The following is a 19,884-nucleotide window of genomic DNA, read 5'->3' as shown; positions in this document are numbered from 1 at the left end:
GAAAAGCAGGGACTCAAACAGATGCTTGCACACCAGTGTTCACAGTAGCGTGATTTATAGTCCCCAAAACATGGAAGCCAGCCCTGTGTCCGCAGACAGAGGATTGCATCAGCACAATGGCACCATCCACACAACAGGACATCACTGAGCCTTAGAAAGGAGGGACATCCAGACACCTGCCACGATGTGGACAAACCTTGAGGACACTCAAGTTGCCCAGTAAAGCAATCCACTCTTGGAAGGGCACGTCTTGCAGGATTCCATTCCCAGGAGGTCCCCAGAGTATGTAGTTGAAAAAGTTTTAATTCTAGATCTAGAATTTTGTAGCACTGTATAGTATAATTTAAGTAGAACTTAAATATTCTCACCACTACCCCCAAACAAAGGTAAATATGTGAGGTGATGGGTGTGTTGGGGGGGGATCCTTCCACAAAATGCACAGATACCAAATAATTACATTATATACCTTAACGGTCTTACAATTTATTTATCAGTTTTACCTGAGCGAAGTTGAAAAACGTAAATAGAAAGTTAAAAAGAAAAGTACGTTGTATGTTATTCATATAAAATGCATGTTCTTCTCTCCCACACTTATGGTGAATTTGTTTTAAAATCACTCATTTTTTATATGTACTTGGCCATTAGAAATATCCACCAGACCTCCCAGGAGAGATTTTTCAGACCACATGCTCAGACTTTAATCCAACAAAACTAGAACTGAACAGCCAGAGAAGTAAAACCAGTAATAACAACAACAACAAAAACCCTTTTCTTGGAAATTAAGAGACACTTTTCTAGATAATCCTTGAATCTTAGAATCCATGGAACACACCTAAAGTACTCAGAGGAAAATGAGTGCCCTGACACTTTTATTATTAAGGGAGAAGATGGACTAAGAATGCACGAACTAAATATTTAACTTAAAGAACTAGGGGAACCACAAAAAGAAGGGAATTAACAGTGATACAATCTGAAATGTATTCTTTTTAAAAAAAAAAAAGATTTTATTTATTTATTTGACAGAGAGAGAGATCACAAGTAGGCAGAGAGGCAGGCAGAGAGAGAGGAGGAAGCAGGCTCCCTGCTGAGCAGAGAGGCTGATGCAGGGCTCAATCCCAGGACCCTGAGACCATGACCTGAGCTGAAGGCAGAGGCTTAACCCACTGAGCCACCCAGGTGCCCCTGAAATGTATTAAATAGAGGCCAAAGAACAGTATCAAGTCACAATGAGACATAAGGCTGGTTCTTCAGAAGACCAGTACACTAGATGAGACCCCATGATCCTGACAAAGGAGGAGGAAGCAAAATGAACATTGGGAATAGAAAATGAAAAGTATGGACACAGAACCCATGAAAAAAATAGTTGGGGGTGGGGGGACTTCCTCAAACTAAAAAGCTCCTTCATAGCGAAGGAAACCATCAACAAAGTGAAAAGGCGACCTGCTGACTGGGAGAAGATACTGAGGCTGATCTCCACAATATGTAAAGAACACACACAACCCAATAGCAACAGCAACAGTCCGATTAAAAAACGGACAGAAGATTTGAATAGACACTTCCCCATCTATATGGCCAATAGTACATGAAAACATGCTCAACGTCACTGATCCTCAGGGAAATATAAATCAAAACTACAACGAGATACTGCCTCACACTGTTGGAATGGCTAAAATCAACAACACAGCAAACAACAGATATTGGCGAGGATGTGGAGAAAGGGGGAGCCTCTTGCTCCGTTGGTGGGAATGCAAACTGATGCAGCCAGTCCAGAAGACAATAGGGAGTTTTTCCCAAAAGTTAAACATAGACCCACCATACAATCCAGTAATTCCACTTCTGGATATTTATTTGAAGAAAACAAAAACACTAATTTGAAAAGATCATGCACCCCTATGTTTATAGCAGCATTATTCACAGTAACCAAATTATGGAAGCGACATAAGTATCCATCTATAGAAGAATGGATAAAGAAGATGGAGTGTATGTGTACAATGGCATATCACGCGGCCATCAGAGGAGTGGACTCTTGCCATTTGTGACGACATGGATGGATCTTGAGGGCATTGTGCTGAGTGAAAAAAGGCAGAGAGAGACAAATACCATATGATTTCACTTACACGTGGAATCCCAAAAAACCCAAAACAAATGAACAAACAAACAAAACAAAACCAGACTCCTAGATGCAGAGAAAAGACTGATGGTTACCAGAGGAAAGGGGGATAGAGAGTAGGCAAAACAGGTGAACAGGGTCAAGAGGTACAAACTAGCAGTTATGAAATAAACAAGTCACGGCGCTATAATGTCCATCAGGGGAATATGGTCAATAAGAATGCGCTGACTTTGTATGGCGACAGATGGTAACGAGGATTATTACGGTGATTTTGCAATGTATATAAGCCTCAGATAACTATGTCATAGACCTGAAACAAATATGGTATTGTATTTCGCTTACACCTCAGCGAAAAAACAGAACAAGAAAACATGGATGTAGCTCGGGGATAATGAAATTGGAATTCAGATGTTTTCAATAGGTTATCATATGTAAATGAACAAAACTGACTCAAGAAGAGGTAGAAACTCAAGGGAGGGTGGGGCCGCCATATAATAGCAAAGGTTCTCTGTCTCTATCCTGGAACAAATGGCTGAGCAGATGGATGAGTAGATGGATGGATGGACAGATGGACAAATGGAGGGATGGAAGGATGGATAGATGGATGATGGATGGATGATGGGTAGACGGATGGGTGGACAGATGGACAAATGGATGGATGGATGGATGGATGGATGATGGATGGATGATGGATGCATGCATGCATAAATAAATTGATGAGTCAGTGATTATTTTTAACACTGACCCTATGTGTGACATAGGTGTGCAATACCACACAATCCCATTGCCTTGCAGCATAAAGAGACCCACAGGATCTACCATCACTCTGGACGTAGCCAACAAGGAAATTTCGTGTGTGGACCTCAAGCCGCTGGTAAAATTTTTGTTCCATATTCTTTGTTGGTAGTATTAAGAATGATGGCAGTGGTAAGGGGTGGGCACGGCACCTGGACCTCCTCTATCTTTCCCTTGAGGGGCTGGCTAAGCCCATGCTCAGATGGAATCTGAAAATGGAGGTAATCCTGTCCCAGTTGCCGGGGTCACTCCCTTTCCCCCTGACAGCATTCCCCAGGGCACCCCCTCATGATTCACCATCCTTGGAGCAGGTGCATGGATAGTCTCTTTCCTTTTTGGACATCCCCAGAACAAGAGTCACCAACTCTGATAACAGCACTCTTTGGTGCTCCAAGAGAACAGAAAACAACATACATCCACCCAGAAACCCATGCACAAGTATTCATAGTGACATTTTCATAGTAGTCAAAAGGTGGAAGCAACCCAAATGTCTACCTGTGTGTGAATCAATAAACAGATGGGGGCCCATCCTCACACTGGAATTCAGCCTTAGAAAGGAAGGACATCCTGACACCTGCTACAACATAGACCTCAAGGACACTGGGCTCAGTGAGAGAAGCCAGACCCAGAAGGACACATCCTGCAGGACCCCACTCCCAGAAGGTCCCCAGAGGAGTCCCATCCACACAGAGAAGAGACCATGGGAGCCAGGGTTGGGGCAGGGGGTGGGGAGTCCATCCTTTGTGGGGAAAGAGTCTCCATGTGGGGAGATGGAAAGTTCTGGAGGAGGATGGGTGTACTTGATGCCACTGTGATTTGCCCTTCGAAATGGCTAAGATGGTGAATTTTAGGGGTGCCTAGGTGGCTCAGTTGGCTGAGTGTCTGCTTAAGTCACGGGTCCTGGAATTGAGCTCCTACATCGGGCTCCCTGGTCCGTGGGAAACCTGCTTCTCCCTCTCCCTCTGCCTGTTGTTTTCCCTGATTGTGCTCTCTCTCTCTGTCAAATGGATGGATAAAATCTTAAAAAAATTTTAAAAAGATGGTGAATTTTATGTTATATATATTCTATACCACAATTTTTGTAAAACTGATATAAACCTTGCATTCTGTTCCTTGATAAATCCATGTTTGTTTGTTTGTTTTTTAAAGATTTTATTTATTTATTTGACAGACAGAGATCACAAGTAGGCAGAGAGGCAGGTAGAGAAAGTGGGGGGAAGCAGGCTCCCCACTGAGCAGAGAGCCTGATGCGGGGCTCGATCCCAGGACCCTGAGATCATGGCCTGAGGTGAAGGCAGAGGCTTAACCCACTGAGCTACCCAGACGCCCCAATCCATGTTTGTTTTAATATAAAGGCAATAATATAAAAACTTAATATAAAGTTTGTCTTAATATGCTTTTAGACTCCCTTTTACATCTCTGAGGGTAACACCGTACCCCAGTTTGAGAAGCCCATCTTAGCTTTTTGAGAAGCACAAATACCTTTTTCCTCTTTTCTCCTGTTTGTTTATTGAAGCCCATCCACTCATTCATTAGTTGGTTCATTCATTCATTCATTCATTCTTCTCCCCAGCCTTCTATATGCCAAGTATTATCCTGCATTTATAAATTGGTTTCTGGTTGGAGCTAAGTGGTGGGGGGCACTTAGGCTCTGGGAGGGTCTTAGGGCTTGAAAGCTCCAACAGCCAAGCCTGGCTCCAGTGAGTCCCAGGAGCCTGGGTCACAGTGTCAGGATCTGTGCTCATCATGTCCATTCTCCCCTGGGTGTGAGTGTTTGCTGTGGCTGGGCCATCAGTGGCCCTCACCGATCCAGGTCAGCGTGTCCACCTCTCTCCTCCACAGACGGCGTTCATTTCAGTGGGTTGTGACCAGGAAAAAAAGATCGTCATTCAGAAGTAAGTGTGTTGAAGTCGGGTGACATGGTCCTATCCACTTTTGTGTATATTTAACATTTCCATAGCAAATAGTCAAATAATGAATACTAATGGTTTAAGTTGGTCTTCTGGCACAGTGGCCTCCCCTCCTTTATCAATTTGGTGATATTTACATTTTTTCCCCTCTTCTCTAATCCTTTGCATGTTCTCTTTCTTTTACGAGTCCCTGAATTCCTCATTTTGATGAAAATTGCTTAGGGTTTTGGGTTTTAATTGGTTGCTGAAATTTTGCAGAACTTTGCCTTCAGTATCCATAGTTACCCTCCAGGGAATGCAGCCATGAGAATCCAATTTTAAAAATAAAAAAAGCCAGAAGATTGGCCAAATTGCCATACTTTTCCCCCCTCAGGCAGTGGTGTGCTGATAAATGTATAACAATTGGTTCTGGGTGGAGGGGGAGGCCCCAAGTCCAAGCACGTGCCAATTCCTGTGATGTTAATATGCCCACCCTGTCGATTTCCAGCTTCTCCTGGCCCACAAAATTCCAGAAGATTTAACACTTGGCTCTCAGGAGCTAGTCGAGGCTGGCTTCAGCTCTCCACTGCTCGAGGGCAATGATAAACTCAGGTGATGATTTTACCACGTTTCCCCCAAATGGAAACATTTTGTTGAATCAATAAATTGTGTAGTTAGGACATGTGTACAGGGAATATTTTTTAAACAATATACAAATAGCTTCTGCCATAAACAGAGTAGGAAGATATTTGTCCCATGTGGAACCAACAAAGGCTTGTATCCAGGCTTTATAAAGAATTCCTACAAATTAATCATTTTAAAAAAGACAAAATTTTTAAAAAGGGGCGAAAGTCTTGAACAGGCACTTCTGAAAAAGAAAAAGTAGAAATCCATATGCTTGGTAAAAGCACTGAAAGGGTGGCCAACCTCACTTAATAGGGAAAAGAAAAAGAAAATTTTCTTAGAGGCCAAATTCACTCACCAGCGTGGTGAAATTTACAGAGCATGGCCAGTAGCAAGGGCTGGTCAGCACGGGGAGCCCCAGGTATCCTCCAGAACGCACCAACTTTGTGGGTGGGTAGGTACGTTTTTCAGGTGCTTTAGAAAGCACGTCATTTGACCCCGCAACTCCAGTCATGCACGTGAGCACTGGCCAGGGTGCCAGAATGTTCTGAGCAGTATTATTCCTAATAACTTCTAGCTGGAAGCAAGCCAGCTCGAATCCCTCAACAGGAGGATGGACAAACAGGTACAGTGGTTGGATGAACGGACTGTCCCAGCCACACAAACCGTCAAGGCAGAAGTGCCTGGACGGGGTTGTAGAAACATGGAACAGAAAGCACAACAGAACACACACAACGTGATTCTAGTCTTTAAAACCCCAAATCAGGCAGAAAGAAACCGTGTTGCCTACGGAGGCATGCCCGGATCAATGCTACAAAGAAAATCCAGGAAATGATTGTCTCAAGAGTCAGGACACCCAGCGCCTAGGTCTGAGGCTCGGATAATCATTCTCCCACATGAACTCGGGCTCCTTGGAGACTCTGGGCAGGGAAGATGCAGACTGAGCCTGGAAGTAAGAAAGGACTCAAAAATGAAACCAGCCGGGCTGTACGTGTCCCAGGGAAGAATTCACGATCCTTTCGGTGGTACGTGGGGGTAGGGAACTTCTCACTATCTTCTGTCGCTCACAGCGAAATCTCAGCCTGTCAGAACAACATCCTCGACCCCGTGGGCCTTCAGGACAATTACAGCTACGTCATTGAGCGGTGAGCCCGAGATTTCCGTTCACGCCCTCCTTCCCATGACTGCCCCCTAGCCCCAAAGGCTAATTGGAAATCATTTTTATTTTTTTATATATTTTTAAATTTTATTTATTTATTTGACAGACAGAGATCACAAGTAGGCAAAAAGGCAGGCAGAGAGAGGAAGGGAAGCAGGCTCCCCACTGAGCAGAGAGCTCGACGCGGGGCTCGATCCCAGGACTCTGGGATCACGACCTGAGCCGAAGACAGAGGCTTTAACCCACTGAACCACCCAGGCGCCCTGGAAATCATTTTTAGACTGATATCTGGACTATAGGGAATCTGAGGCGGGAAGCAGACTGGTAGGGGAGGTGCGGGTCTGCCGGAGCCGGCACGATGTGTCAGGACCCGCAGCCCAGGTCCCCCCAGCTATGGGGCCACCCCGCTGCCATCTTGGCAGCCTCCTACGTGCTCCTGGAGCCTGGGCACCGGCTCACCTGAGCAAGCGGGGTGGCCAGACCCCGTCAGCCGAGGCGGGAGGGGGTGAGGGCCAGGGTGACCCTCTGTATGGCATGGCTGGTCCTGAGTGCCATTGAGAGAGCATGGGGCTGACCTTGGCCCTGCCTGGCCCCCGGGCACAGAGAGCCCCCGACCCCCAGCACGGGAAGACACGCGTGTGCTTTACACACCACAGCCCCTCAGACACGAGCCAGGGGTCAGGCCCCTGTCCGCACTCACGGCCGAGGCCTGTCCTGGCGCTGCTGGGCTTGCTGACCAGGAGGCCCGCAGTCAGACCTCGTGGGGGCACTGAGGGGTGCGTGTGGCGGGACCTCAGGAAAGACAGGTAAACGGGACACACGTAGAAAGATAAGAGACCATGAGAGACAGAGAGAGGGACAGAGACAGAGACCGACAGAGAGAGGGAGAGTTAAGGAGTCAGTTCCCATCAGTGCACAGGTTTGGCAGGTCCACAGTCTGATGGGAACTGTTGACGTTCCAGTCCAACCGCCGTCTGCCGGGCTTTGGGTTTGCCGCCCCGGCCAAGGGGGCCCGAGACGTTAACTGCCGCAGGGTTCCTGGGGTCGTTCGGTCCATGGCTCTGAATGGCCCTCTGCTGCCTCCCCACCTGTCTCTGCCTAGGGATGCCTACGACCCCAACTTCCAGGGGCAGAAGGCCCTTGAGGACCTGGTGGTACAGTACGAGTATGAGAAGCTGGGCTGCCCCAGCCTCGTCTACTGGAACAACCCCTGGAAGCCCGTGGTGGAACTGTAAGACCCCAGGGGGGCCCTCCAATCCGCCCGCTACGTCCCCCAGCGCTCCCTCCTCCCCCCCCCCGGCCTCCCCACTCCTCTCTGTACAGCCTGGACCCCCAGTGCACCCCTAGGCCCCGCCCTTGCTATGCCCTCTCCCTGCAATGTCTTTTTTTTTTTTCTTTTAAGATTTATTTATTTATTAGAGAGAGAGAGCAAGCACACGAGTGGGGGGAGGGGCAGAGGAGCGAGAAGCTCCAGGGGACTCCATGCGGGCTTGGTCTCCTGATCTATCCTGACCTGAGTCGAAACCAGGAGTTGGACACCCAAGCGACTGAACCACCCAGGCGCCCCCTCTTCCTGCAATGTCTTACCACCCACTAGGACTTAAATGATGGGCGCTGGTTTTCTCACAGTCCAGGAGGCTGGAGGTCCAAGGTCACAGGGCGGCACGGCTGGGTTCGCCGAGGTTCCCTCCTTGGTGTACAGGCGGCCACCTCTGCCTGTGTCCTCAGGTGGTGGAGGGAGCAAAGACAGCCATGCTTCCCCTCTCCTCCCGAGATGGGGGCCCACCCTTATGACTTTGGTCATACTCAACCACCCCTTTAAAGGCCCCACATCCAAACACAGTCACATGGGGAGCTAGGGCTGCCACGTGGGAGTCTGGGGGGACACGACTTAGCCCATGGCTCTCACGTCACTCCCCCTTCTAAGGACTCTGCTGCCTTTTCCTCATCACAGCCCCTGCACACCCCACCGCGCGTAGCTTCCACACTGTCGTGGGTGGTCGAGCAGCCCGTGGGGCCCCTGGAGCCCCGGCCCGGGGAGACCAGAACCACACTGCCCTGGGAGGGAGCTACCTCACTGCTGCCCCAGCCCAGCGCTGCCCAGTGGAAGTTCTCCATCCTTCCGTGCAGCCCTGTCTGCAGTCAGTACACATGTGGCTCCCGAGCACTCCCAAGTGTGGCCAGGGCACTCCAGGAACTGGCTATTCCATTTTACTTATTGGTAATTGACTTATACAAGGCATGTGCCGGCCTGGGCACAGCTCCGTGCCCCGCAGACCGTCAGACTCAATAGTCTGGTCTGCTGCTGACTTCGCGACAGCAGAAACCGGCTTACCCTTGAAAAGAGGCGGGGTCATTCGGACACCTGGTCTCTGCTCCCCGTGGCCCTAATCCCACACACTGGCAAGACTGTGTGGGGCCGGGCATGCGGGATCAATCCCCAAACTCTGGGCCGCCACGTGGGGGGACACAAGCCCCCATACGGTAAAGATCAAGGAATGCGACCAGCCAGGGGAAGGGCCGGAGCTCCCACCTGCCAGGAGATCCCAGACGGTGTGCCCCAAATGAGTTTCAGAACAACCCCAATCAACAGCCCTAAAGATATCCCTTTGGAATGTTGGCAGATGGCCTCCGAAAAGTGTCAGAGGACAGGCCTGAAGGGGTGTGTGTGTGTGTGTGTTTACTTATGATCTAATCAATCTATTTCTTTACAAGTGGTGGTTTTTGGCTCTAGACTTGAGCTAAGAGGCAGAGAGGCGCAGCGGGAAACGGCCCGCCCCCCCCTGTCCCACCTGCCGCTGCTTCCCTCCGCAAAGTGGCAGCCTGGGGAGGCTTGGGGGGAGGGGAGCACCGCCTTCCCTGCCGCCCCCAGCATGGGCTCATCACACCCGGGGGCCGCCGCATCCCCCCTCAGCCCGGCCCTGCGCCTGTGTCCCAGGTGGCGGGAAGGCAAGTTCCAGGAGGTCATCGAGACAGAGTTCGTCCTGCTGGAGGTGCACGGACTGTTCACGTACACCTACTCCCTGACAGCCCAGACGGCGCTCTGCAAGGCCCAGCCGCAGAACTGGACCACCATCATGGAGACCGCGAGCGACAGGGGGCCCTTCGCCTGGGACCGAGAGGTAGCGTCCACTCCTTTTCCAAGACAGGCCCCAGCAGCGGGCTGCGGGCCGGAGGTCAGACCGCGCGGACTGGTCGGCCAGGGGTGCGCGTCTGGCGCCTCGGGGCACGGCGGGGGCGTTGCACGACGGAGAAACGAGCGCACGGTGCTGCGGCAGGAAGAGCTGCCGCGCGGGCCGCCGCGAGCCCGCTGACCCGCGGGTGTGCGCTCCCCAGTCACGGCCAAGGGCGCGGACGCAGGGCGGCGACGCGGCCAACAGGTGGCGCTCGCTCCCCGCGCCCGCAGCCCCGCCCCGCGGGCCGACCTTGGCTCCTTTTTTTTGCGCTTCCTTTCTTAGCCCCGAGCCTCCGAAGCTTTCTGTCCACACTCCTTCTGAGTTGACCACGTGTTTTCTTACGGACGATGGGTTTGCTCCCCCGCACACCCCCAGTCTGAAGGGAAATTCACCTCACCTACAACCCCCGTGAAAGCGCGCAGCTCACTGCCACGATCGGTTCCGTGCGCTCGCCAGGCTGTACAAGCACCACGTCCCTGGTCTTTTTTTTAAATAGAGAAAGCCACCCATATGTGGTTCGCGTTTATTGTAATTTTCCGACTGTGCCCATACGGAGTATTGCATTCTTCTCGCGAGTGCCGTCATTCAGAGTAGCGTGCATTTGGGAGATGGTCCCCTTACTTTTTTCCCCATCAGTCCTAGTGATTGGCAATTTTGAATGCCTGCATTTTCAGCACGTCTGGATGGACTGCTTGTTATAAGCCACTCAGCAACCGAAACCAGGTGCAGCTAGCTCTGTCAGTATAAATGGAGCTTTAGAGGCTAAGAAACAGTTTCCTTTTTCCATTTCATGTGGTCTTTATATGACCCAGGTTTTTTTTTTAACTCCTAAAGACTTTTTTTTTTTTTTTTTTTTTTTTTTAAGTAGACTCCATGCTCAGCTTGGAGCCCAATGTGGGGCTTGAACTCACAACCCTGAGATTAAGACCTGAGCTGAAACCAAGAGTTGGATGCTTAACTGACTGAGCCACCTAGGTGCCCCCTGAAGGATTTTTTTAACCCATTGAACCACCCAGGTGCCCCCCCTTTTTTTAATAAAGTAGGCTCTACACCACACGTGGGGCTCAAACTCACGGCCCTGAGATCAAGAGTTGCATACTGTACTGACTGACCCAGTCAGGTGCCCCAAACCCCTTTTAAAAATTAAGGATTTAAAAATTTTTTCAATTGTGGTAAAATATGCACAACCTAAAATGTACCATTGTAATAATTTTAAGGGGCATGAAGCACACTCCCACTGTCCTGCGACCAACTTTCCATCTCCCCAAACTGAACTCTGTTCCCACAAAGCATAGACTCCCTACCCCCTGCCCCAGCCCTGGCTCCCCCAGTCTCCTCTCTTTGTGGACAGGACTCCTCTGGGGACCTCCTGGGAGTGGGGTCCTGTGGATGTGACCTGGGTCTGGCTCCTCTCACCGAGCCCATTGTCCTCGGGGTCCCTCTGCATCATGGCAGGTGTCAGAGTCCCTTCCTTTCTAAGGCTGAATAGCACTCCACTGGCTGGATGGACACCATTCATTCACCTGTCAGTGGAGGTTGGGCATTTTGGTTAATTAATGTTGCTATGAACACAGATATACAAATCTCTCCTTTGAGACCCTGTTTTCAGTTCTCACCCTCAGGACCTCATCTAAACCTAATTACCTCCTAGAGGACCCACCTCCAAATTCCACTGTGGACTAGGGTCTCAACATATGAATCTGGGGAGGCAGGGGACACATTTGGTGCCTAAAAGGGACACCACCAGTAGGGCCTGGGGAGGGACAGGATGATGTAGGAGGAGAGGTGCAGAGTCAAGCGTTGCCTTGTTTCCAGCTTGAAGCTCCTGGGCAGACCCTGGGGCCAGTGACATCGTAGGGATGAAGCGGGAGCAGCAGAGGCAAATACAGAGCTTGGTTGTATTGGGGGAGCTCAGAGGTGACCCAGAGGAGGCCAGAGGCAAAACATACGGACAAGTGAGGTCTGGCATGGGTATGAGAACCGGCCCTGTTGGGGTGCTAACTTAGGGATGTGTCTGCCAAGGAAACCAAGGGAGACCCGGAGGAGGGGTGCCTCGTGGGGCACTGTGTGGTTCCACCACACAGGGAGCTGCTGACAGATGGGAGGGCCTGTTGCTGTTAACAGCCACGAGGCTGAGATCCAAGGGTTGCTAGGTGCTGGGGCACAGGTGAAATCAGGGGTCCACCCTCACCCCATCCCTCGACCTGTGGGGGGAGGTAGGCAAGGCCTGGGTTTGGGGAACATACACCCCAGTGGCCATCCACACCATGGACATTGCTTCTGCATTTGTGTTCTGGTTTTTAATCAGAACTTCCGAACCCGCAGAAAGGCTAGAAGAGCAGTAAGATGGAGAACTGGCCATTACAACCCACGCCCGACTCAGCAGGGTGCTTTCCTGCGGCATGGGTGGGGTGGCCCCCCGCAGGGGGCTTCAGCTGGCAGGTCTGAGAAGGTTCTCTCCTGTGTGGGGCTTCTGTTAGGCAGGAGATAGGCTGTCTGTCTGTGTGCTTTTTCTCTCCCCAGCAGGGCAGCCTGGGCTCCCTTACAGCATGGCTTGGGGTTCCAAGAGTGGAAGCTTCCAGACCCCCAAAGTCTGGTGCTTCCAAGCTGTTAAGCCGCTGCCACACCCATGATCTTGGGCTATATCCAGTCTCTCACTTCCATCCACCCGCATGGGTCCCTTGTCCTGGGGAGCTGTCTACAGGCAGGGAAGGGCTGGCTGGGTTATAAGGTACACGCATGCGCAGTCTGGGCCGGCGCCACATGCCTCCCACCGCGCATCTCTCTCCATAGCACACCAGCTAGGTGTACCACCCCAGGATGGACTTGTCCATTTCCATGTGCCTGACTTCTGCTGCAGGCCAGGCTTTGGGCTGCATGCCTTTTTCTGATTGAGAGCCACTTTCACTTCTTTTCTTTGCTCATTTGTCAAGAGCTCTTTCTAGAGCTGAGAGATTAACCCTCTGTTGCAACTGTCCCATGGTGTATCCGTGATGTCTTCTGGGTTTTTGCTGATGCCATATAAGAGGAGCCCTTCAGTTTTGTTTTGTTTTTTAAGATTTTATTTATTTGACAGAGAGAGAGAGAGAGATCACAAGTAGGCAGAGAGGCAGGCAGAGAGAGAAGGGGAAGCAGGCTACCTGCCAAACAGAGAGCCCGGTGCAGGGCTCGATCCCAGGACCCTGAGATCATGACTTGAGCCGAAGGCAGAGGCTTAACCCACTGAGCCACCCAGGCGCCCCAACCCTTCGCTGGGCTCCCCATCACTTTGACTTTTTTGCTTTTTCATTTTCTGTCTTTGCTTTTTATAAGCCCAGCCCCCCCTCCCATCTGGGTCCACCAAAATAGCGCAGAAGGGCAAAGTTACTCTGCTCAGGGAGGCAGCACGATGTACTGGTTAAGGGCAAGCAGCTGGGTTCAAGGGTGTTTCCCCTTCATACAATATCCTGGGCCCTGGAGACTGGGCCGAGAAGCTGCTGGTACCCCCTGACCACTTCTTGACGCCGTGGCTATGCTTGGCAGTAGCGCCAGTGAGAAGCCCCAGGAAGGTGGCTCTGTGCCCTCTCTACCTTCAGACTTCCCAGGTGCCCCAGGGAGTTAGGGCTTCTGTGACAAAAACACCACACACCAGGTAGTTTTGATGCCAGAGATGGATCCTTTCCCAGTTCTGGACGCCAAAGTCTGAGATCAAGGTGTTGCCAGGGTCGGTACCTTCTAAGGGTGAATGAGAATCTGTTCCAGGCTCCCAGCCTCTGGTGTTTTCCTGGTCATGTCCGGCGTTCTTGGGCTTGTAGACACACACCCTGATTTCTGCCTCTGATGTTCTCCGCAGGCATGTCTGGGTCCAAATTTCCCTTTTTTATAAGGACACGAAACTTGTTGGATTAAGGGCCACTTTTTTCTTTTCTTTTTTTTAAGATTTTTATTTATTTATTTGACAGACAGAAATCACAAGTAGACAGAAAGGCAGACAGAGACGGAGGAGGAAGCAGGCTCCCTGCTGTGCAGAGAACCTGATGCGGGGCTCGATCCCAGGACCCTGAGATCATGACCGGAGCTGAAGGCAGAGGCTTTAACCCACTGAGCCACCCAGGCACCCCAACAACCTCATTTTAACTGGATCACCTGAAAAAGACCCCATCTCTGAATTAGGTCACATTCTGAGGCCCTAAGAGTTAGGATTCCAGCATTTCATTGGCGGTGGGCTCATTGTGTGTGTGTGTATGTGGAGAACATGTCAGGCCATAACACCAAGAGTACGTGAAATAGAGGCATCTGATTCACACCAGACTCGGGGGTTCAAGGCCTGGATACAGGAGGACAGCCACCCACAGTGTCCCTCCAAGGTCATGCACCACCCGCCCATCAGGCATTTGGCCCTGGACTCGCTCCCATGGGTGCTGGGTGAGCAGTGCTGCAGGTGGGGTGCAGCCTGCAGTGGGGGTACATCTGTGGGCATGGGCCCGGCCCTCCCCAGCCCCCGGAGCTAGTGGGCATGCCTCTGTCCTTCTCCCCAGAACTATGTGAGCTGCCATGACCCCGACAATGAAGCCCCCTTGAGATGGCCAAACGTCCCGTATCAGATCCTGGGAGGCCCGACGGCAAACAAGGTTATCTTTGACCAGAGGAATGGGATCTACGTCTTCTACATTTCTATCGTGGATCCGTACTACAGGTGAACAGGGGTGAATCACTCCATGCCAGGGACCTTTGGGGGGGATGACTGGCTCTCCTGGGGAGGGTCGCACACAGGCGAGGGACCCACTTTTCTCCCTCCCCTGGGCGGGTCCTGGATAAACATCAATGTTCCCAGCACCCAGACTGTCCCTGGGAAGAGTGGCATCCGAAGTTCTAGATGACATTTGTTCACTCCCTAAGTAAGTTCTTACTCAGAGCCCACACTGGGTTCCCGGGGGCGGGGGCAGCCGTGGCGGGCGGCCACGCCCCTCTCAAGCCCCACCTCATGGGTGGAGTGCGCGCGCAGACCCTTACATCTCCAGGGATCTCGCAAGCCAATTGCCTTTCCCTTGGTTGCCTGGAACCAGCCACCGTGGGAGAATTTACACCATGGGATTCGGCACACCCTACAAATTCAGCCTTTCTCCCTTAGAGCTGGTTGTTGAATATTTACTACCCACGTGTGCGAAGAGGTTTCTAGGTGTGCTGGCCTGGGTTGCCAACATCTCCCACTGTGGGGGTGCGTGCGGGACATCTGTCCTCTCTAGACGGATATGAACTCCACTCCCCAAAGTACCTGGAGAACTTGCCTTGAGACCCCGCGCCTTGATCTAGGGGGGCCAGCTCTGGGATGGCCAACGGGCAGGGGGACGGGGCGGCCTATCGAGAGAGACAGGACGGCCTTTGGTCCCATCCGCTCCTCTGTCCGCACCATGGGTCCGGCGAGTTCTCCTTTACCCCGGGTCCCGTCTCCCGGGGTGCCCTTCCCTCCCGGCCTGCTACGCCCTGGTGCTCGCAGTCCACCTCGTGGACCCCTGTGGCCCCACCACGCCCGCCCTCTGCTTCCACTCGGGAGCCGGATGGTTAGTTCGCCTCTCTACACTGAGTGTGGGCATGGAGTCAGGGAGACAGCCGGTCCCCGGAGGAGGAGGGGGCCGCCGGAAACCCCGGGGAGGACAGGACAGTTGCCAGCAGAGGGAGGACAGCAGACTCGGACTGGAGAAGAGCTGGAACGGATGGAAGTGGAACCAGGCGTCCCAGCTCAGCACCCGGGGCCCAGCACTCCTTTCTGTGGGTTTTAGCACACTCAGTGGGGCGAAGGGCAGGGCCCCACGGGACAGCGCCCCATGGCCTCTCTCCACCCGCCCCTTGCAGCTACTGTCACTTGGAGACCACCTTCAGCATCTACGTGCACGGCGCCTTCCCCCTGTCCGTCATCCTGGCGGCGGCCACGATCATCCCGCTCGTGGCCGTCATGCTGCTGTCCGTGTGGCTGGCCTACGCCATCCCCAAACTGCTGCACACGGAGAAGGGCCTCAAGTTCAAGGGCTTCTGGATTTATCTGTGCAGGAAGTGCCGAAAGGCCTGTGCGTGTTTCCGAGGCAGGTGCTAAGTGCACCGGGGGAGCCCCGCGTGGCCTTAAAGCGTTCTATAAAGCGGCTGGTGGCGGTGTTCGTGCCGCGTGTTAGGAGCGTGCTGTGTCCTCCCCACGGCACCTTCCATCGTCCTGTCGCAGCTCCCCTGCCCTGCGGCACCTGTGCTGGGAGCGGGGCAGCCCAGACCCTCGACCGGACGCGGGCGAGGTGAGGGAGCGGAGCATCCCACGGAGAGAGGAGCGGTTCCCTGAAAGGCCTAAGCCGCAGCCCCGTGGCCCGATCGAGGAGGCGCGGGCGTGTCTGGAGGAGGCAGCCACTGCCGGGAGTCCGTCTCTGGGGCATAAACCCTCCGTGTATACAAACACGCACGTGTGTGCTCTGCTGTGTCCCCGGAGGAATGTTTGGAAGCGTGATTTCATGTGCACGCACACGTATGGACGCATGCCTATGGCATGGACGCAGGCATGCCCGCATACACGTGTACACGGGTGTGCCTGGGCAAGGCGCACAGGCATAGTGTGCAGGGACGCACATACGGGTGTTTGGTAGCGTGGATACATGTGTGTGCGTGCATCCCTAACGTGTGTACAGTCACACGTGTTTACCCAGGACATGAACACGTGTGTACGCGTCTACACATCTACAGATACACAGACCTGCACACACAGCACGTATACACCAACGCGCACGTGTTTATGCACGTGTGTGCACGTATACACAACGTACGCAGCCGTGTGCACTCTCCCTAGCCGTCCGGGGGGGGGTTCCCTCCCCTCCCGCCACCTCACTCTGACTCCCAGGTGGCATGGACGGCCAGCTCATCCCAAGGGAGAACTCGGGTGGTCCCGTGAGTTTCCTGATTCTTCTGAGGTTCAGTGAGTCTAGTCCACGGTCCGCCTCGTGACCCAGTCCCGTCTCAGTCCGGTCGTGGGAGCGTGACCTTGACGGGGCAGGGAGCCCACCCTGGCCGGTGAGCAGGACGGCGGCCACTCTCCACGTTAGGCCGACCGCTAACGTTCGCATGGACCTTCGAGGAAACCAAGCCCATTTGCCAACGTCTTTCGCCAGGGCCTTCCCTTCGTCAAGCGCGTTTGGCTTTAATCTCAAAAGTACCCCGATCGTGGCCGCGGGGGTTGGGGAGCTGGGCAGGAAGGGAAGGGCAGCGGGCTCCAGGCTCCCCTAGCCGGGCACAGAACAGGGCCGGGCGGGGCAGGCTGTGCCGAGCGGACGAGGTGAGCCCAGCAGGCTCCCGGCGCCGAGCTCCGCAGACAGGAAGTCCCGGGTTCGCTACCGACTGCCACCCCGGGGGCTCTACCCCAGCAGAGTCCGACCACGAAGGCCCCAGGGACCCAGCCCAGGGCCTGGGGCGGGAGGGCCCCTTGGTCCCCTGCAGGGGGGAGAGCAGCAGCTTGGGGTAGGCGTGTGGGGGAGGGGAGGCCTCAACCCCAGGCCACTTCCTGGCCCTCCCCGGCAACCCTTTCCCCACCAAACACCTGGGCGAAAGGTCCTTAGCGTGCAGTGCGGACAGTGTCTCCCCACCCTGCAGAAGCCCCCCTTCCCCGTCTCTGCTGGCGGACTCCCAACTGTCTGGGGCGTGGGAAGGAGGGATTCAGGACTCCTCGGGACGGTAGGGCTGCCTGGCTCACCGGGGAGGTGCTGTGGGCCTGCTGGGCCCTCCCGTGTGACCCCGGGCCCGCTGCGCTGCAGGAGGGGACCGTCCTCCACGTCCAGCGTCAGCCTGCTGTCCCCGGGCCCCGATGCCACCAAGCCGACAGTGAGCTGAGCGGTCAAATCCATTTTAATGGGGGGCGGCTCCCAGGTCCTGCCTGGGCCCCGACGGGGCGACGCTGGCCGGGCCCGCAGCCTGCTTGCCCTTGCCCCCCTGCCTGCCCTTTCTGGCGGACGAGGCGCCGGCCTTCCTCTTGCCAGGCAGCTCGGGTCGTGCCGCGGGGGCCGCGGTGTTGGCGACGGGGGGCCCCGGGCGGGGTGGTGGCTCCTCATCCAAGGCCTTGAAGTTGAAGAAGTAGTCCACATTAGACACGGTGTCCAGGATCTCGGGCACACTGTAGTCAAAGGACAGCAGTTCGTCCGGCAGGTGCAGCGAGCGGATGTCGCTGGATGAGTCGTCCCCGCCGCCCCCGCTGTCCGGCAGGGCTGGCCCAGGGGCCTTGCGTGGGGACCCATCAGGCTCAGCGTTGCCCGGCAAGCAGTCGAAGAGCTTCATGGCGTCTTCCAGAAGCACCTTCTCGGGCAGCACGAAGGCCCTGGCTGCCTCGGGGGTCCTGGCCTCGCCTGCCCCCAGGGGGGCGGCCTCCGCCTCCGCCACCTTGGGCTCCCCGGGGCCGGGCGGGTACAGTAGGGCCGGCCCAGTGCCACCACCCGGCTGCTCCTTGGAGGGGGAGGCCAGCGGCTCGCTGGGCCCGTGGAACTGACTGAGGCGGCCCTTGAGGTGGCCATAGGCGCCAGGGGGCAACACGGCCTCGGTGGGGAACGTGATGAGCAGGGGAGGCAGCTTGTTCTCCTTGGGCACAGGGGGTGGGGGCGGGGCCGGGGGTGGCGGCGGGGTCAGTTCCATGTAGGCGGGGGGCCCCCCGTCACCCACAAAGCCCAGAGCCTCTGGCCCAGGCCCCTCGGGGGGGAAGTAGGGCATGAGGTACTGGGGGCCCCCAGGCAGCGGCTGGTAGTGTGGGTATGGCGGGGGCGGTGGGGCCGGCACGGGGGCCTTGAGGTAGTGCTGGGGCTCTAGGAGGTAGGTGCCTGGAGAGGCGGGACCCCCAGCCGGACCCCCAGGGGGTCCCCCACCACCCACTGCCGTCAGCTTGTACAGGGACGACTGGCCGAAGTCGGTGGTGGCCCACTCGATTCGGTAGATGCGGGGGTCAAAGAAGCACCCGCAGGGTGCCATCTGGAAACCTGCAGGCCAGGGAGGGGCACCCTGAGAGGAGCTCTGAGCCCCAGCTGGGGCCAGGAGTACAGGCTAGAGGAGGGGAGGGGCAGAGCCCAAACCCTGGGGGCCCATCTGTGGGACAGGGGATAGGCACCTGGCCTGGGGGGCCATCTGAGGAATGGGGACAGAGATCCCGCTTTGGGGGACCCATCTGGGAGTCAGGGACCTGTCCGGGGAACGGTGGGCATAGGCTTTGCCCCTGAAGGCCTACTTGAGGGACCAGAGACATAGGCCTTACCTTTTGGGGGCCACCTAGGGCCAGGGGCATGGGCAGGACAGGCCCCGACCCCTCCTGCCCACCCCCAAATCCCCATCAAGGGTTGGGGGGAGGCTGGTACCTGCCGGAGGGCCTGGAAACCCCTCTTTCTCCGGGTTTGGGGGCTGATAGAGGTTGGAGGAGCCTGTGGACAAAAGCAGGTGGCTGGGCGGGGTCCTGAGCCCTGGGCCCCACCCCCTTGGGGACCCCGACACCCACCACACCCGACACCCTCCGACTCGTACCCACAGCAGGAAGCGGCTCCGTGCAGGCGGGAGCAGGCTGGCTGCCTGACCCCTCGGTGCCATCCAGGCCCCGGGGGCTGAAGCCTTCTTGGGGAGCTGAAGGCGCATAGAAGGGTTTGGGGTGCTGCATGGGGAGGCAGGGGCGCCAGCCTGGGCAGGCCGGGGGGGCAGCAGGTGGGAGCACAGGCAGCCCACCCGGAGAGCAGGCTCAGTCCTGCCGAGTTCTGTTTGCCTGGTTACTGTGGGCAGCGGGTTCCAGGCTGTGGCCCGCCCACTGGTCGGGATTCCGGGTATCAGGGGGTGGGGGGGCAGGGGGCAGAGGGAGAAACCAAGGCAGTCAGAGACAGGCCTCACAGAAAGCGGGGCAGACCCTGAACTCAGTCTGCCGCCTTCTGCCTTTGCCTCCATGCTCTGGGCAGCTCTAGGGCTCCTTCCTCCAGGCAGCCTGCCCTGATCCACACCTGCGTAGGCCAAGGCCCCTGCCTCGTGAGCGCCTAGCACGTTCTTGGTGGGTAAAGCCGCTCTGGGGAGCCGTGGTGGCCAGCACAGGGCTGGGCCCATGGGGGCGACTGGGAGACTCTTGTCAATGAGAAAGGACAATTACGTGCTGGAGAGAGGGTCGGCCCTGCA

General features: G+C 55.0%; 2 protein-coding genes across 6 annotated transcripts in view; one reads left to right on the top strand and one right to left on the bottom strand.

The window, feature by feature from the left end:
- CATSPERD (cation channel sperm associated auxiliary subunit delta) overlaps positions 1-16,193 on the top strand; it is a 48,023-nt gene extending 31,830 nt beyond the window's left edge. For 3 of the 5 annotated variants that reach the window (XM_045085900.1, XM_004771528.3, XM_004771529.3), the window contains 7 exons: positions 2,906-2,984; positions 4,748-4,800; positions 6,489-6,563; positions 7,680-7,808; positions 9,516-9,699; positions 14,271-14,428; positions 15,586-16,193. In XM_045085900.1, the coding sequence (XP_044941835.1) occupies positions 2,906-2,984; positions 4,748-4,800; positions 6,489-6,563; positions 7,680-7,808; positions 9,516-9,699; positions 14,271-14,428; positions 15,586-15,823 (916 nt within the window). In that variant the 3' untranslated portion in view covers positions 15,824-16,193. The remainder of the gene's footprint in view (positions 1-2,905; positions 2,985-4,747; positions 4,801-6,488; positions 6,564-7,679; positions 7,809-9,515; positions 9,700-14,270; positions 14,429-15,585) is intronic. The other 2 variants (XM_045085914.1, XM_045085917.1) reach the window with 1 other exon arrangement.
- A 1,393-nt stretch (positions 16,194-17,586) lies between these two features.
- Positions 17,587-19,815, bottom strand: PRR22 (proline rich 22). The gene is made up of 3 exons (XM_004771542.3): positions 19,255-19,815; positions 19,092-19,154; positions 17,587-18,719 (listed from the first exon to the last, which is right to left on the bottom strand). The coding sequence occupies exons 1-3, from the start codon at positions 19,382-19,384 to the stop codon at positions 17,605-17,607; spliced, it is 1,308 nt and encodes a 435-aa protein (XP_004771599.2). The 5' UTR covers positions 19,385-19,815; the 3' UTR covers positions 17,587-17,604.
- Positions 19,816-19,884: the final 69 nt, after the last annotated feature.

Source organism: Mustela putorius, unplaced genomic scaffold (assembly GCF_011764305.1).
Source record: "Mustela putorius furo isolate JIRA1106 unplaced genomic scaffold, ASM1176430v1.1 tig00000095_pilon_pilon_pilon, whole genome shotgun sequence".
In the NCBI taxonomy this organism is placed as follows: domain Eukaryota; kingdom Metazoa; phylum Chordata; class Mammalia; order Carnivora; family Mustelidae; genus Mustela; species Mustela putorius.
This window is presented reverse-complemented; position numbering and strand designations above follow the sequence as displayed.

Coding starts and splice junctions, on each gene's coding strand:
- PRR22 (XM_004771542.3), bottom strand. CDS start 19,384: ATGCAGCACCCCAAACCCTTCTATGCGCCTTCAGCTCCCCAAGAAGGC. Junction 19,155..19,254: donor GGAGCCGCTTCCTGCTGTGG/GTACGAGTCGGA, acceptor TTTTGTCCACAG/GCTCCTCCAACCTCTATCAG. Junction 18,720..19,091: donor GTTTCCAGGCCCTCCGGCAG/GTACCAGCCTCC, acceptor CCTGGCCTGCAG/GTTTCCAGATGGCACCCTGC.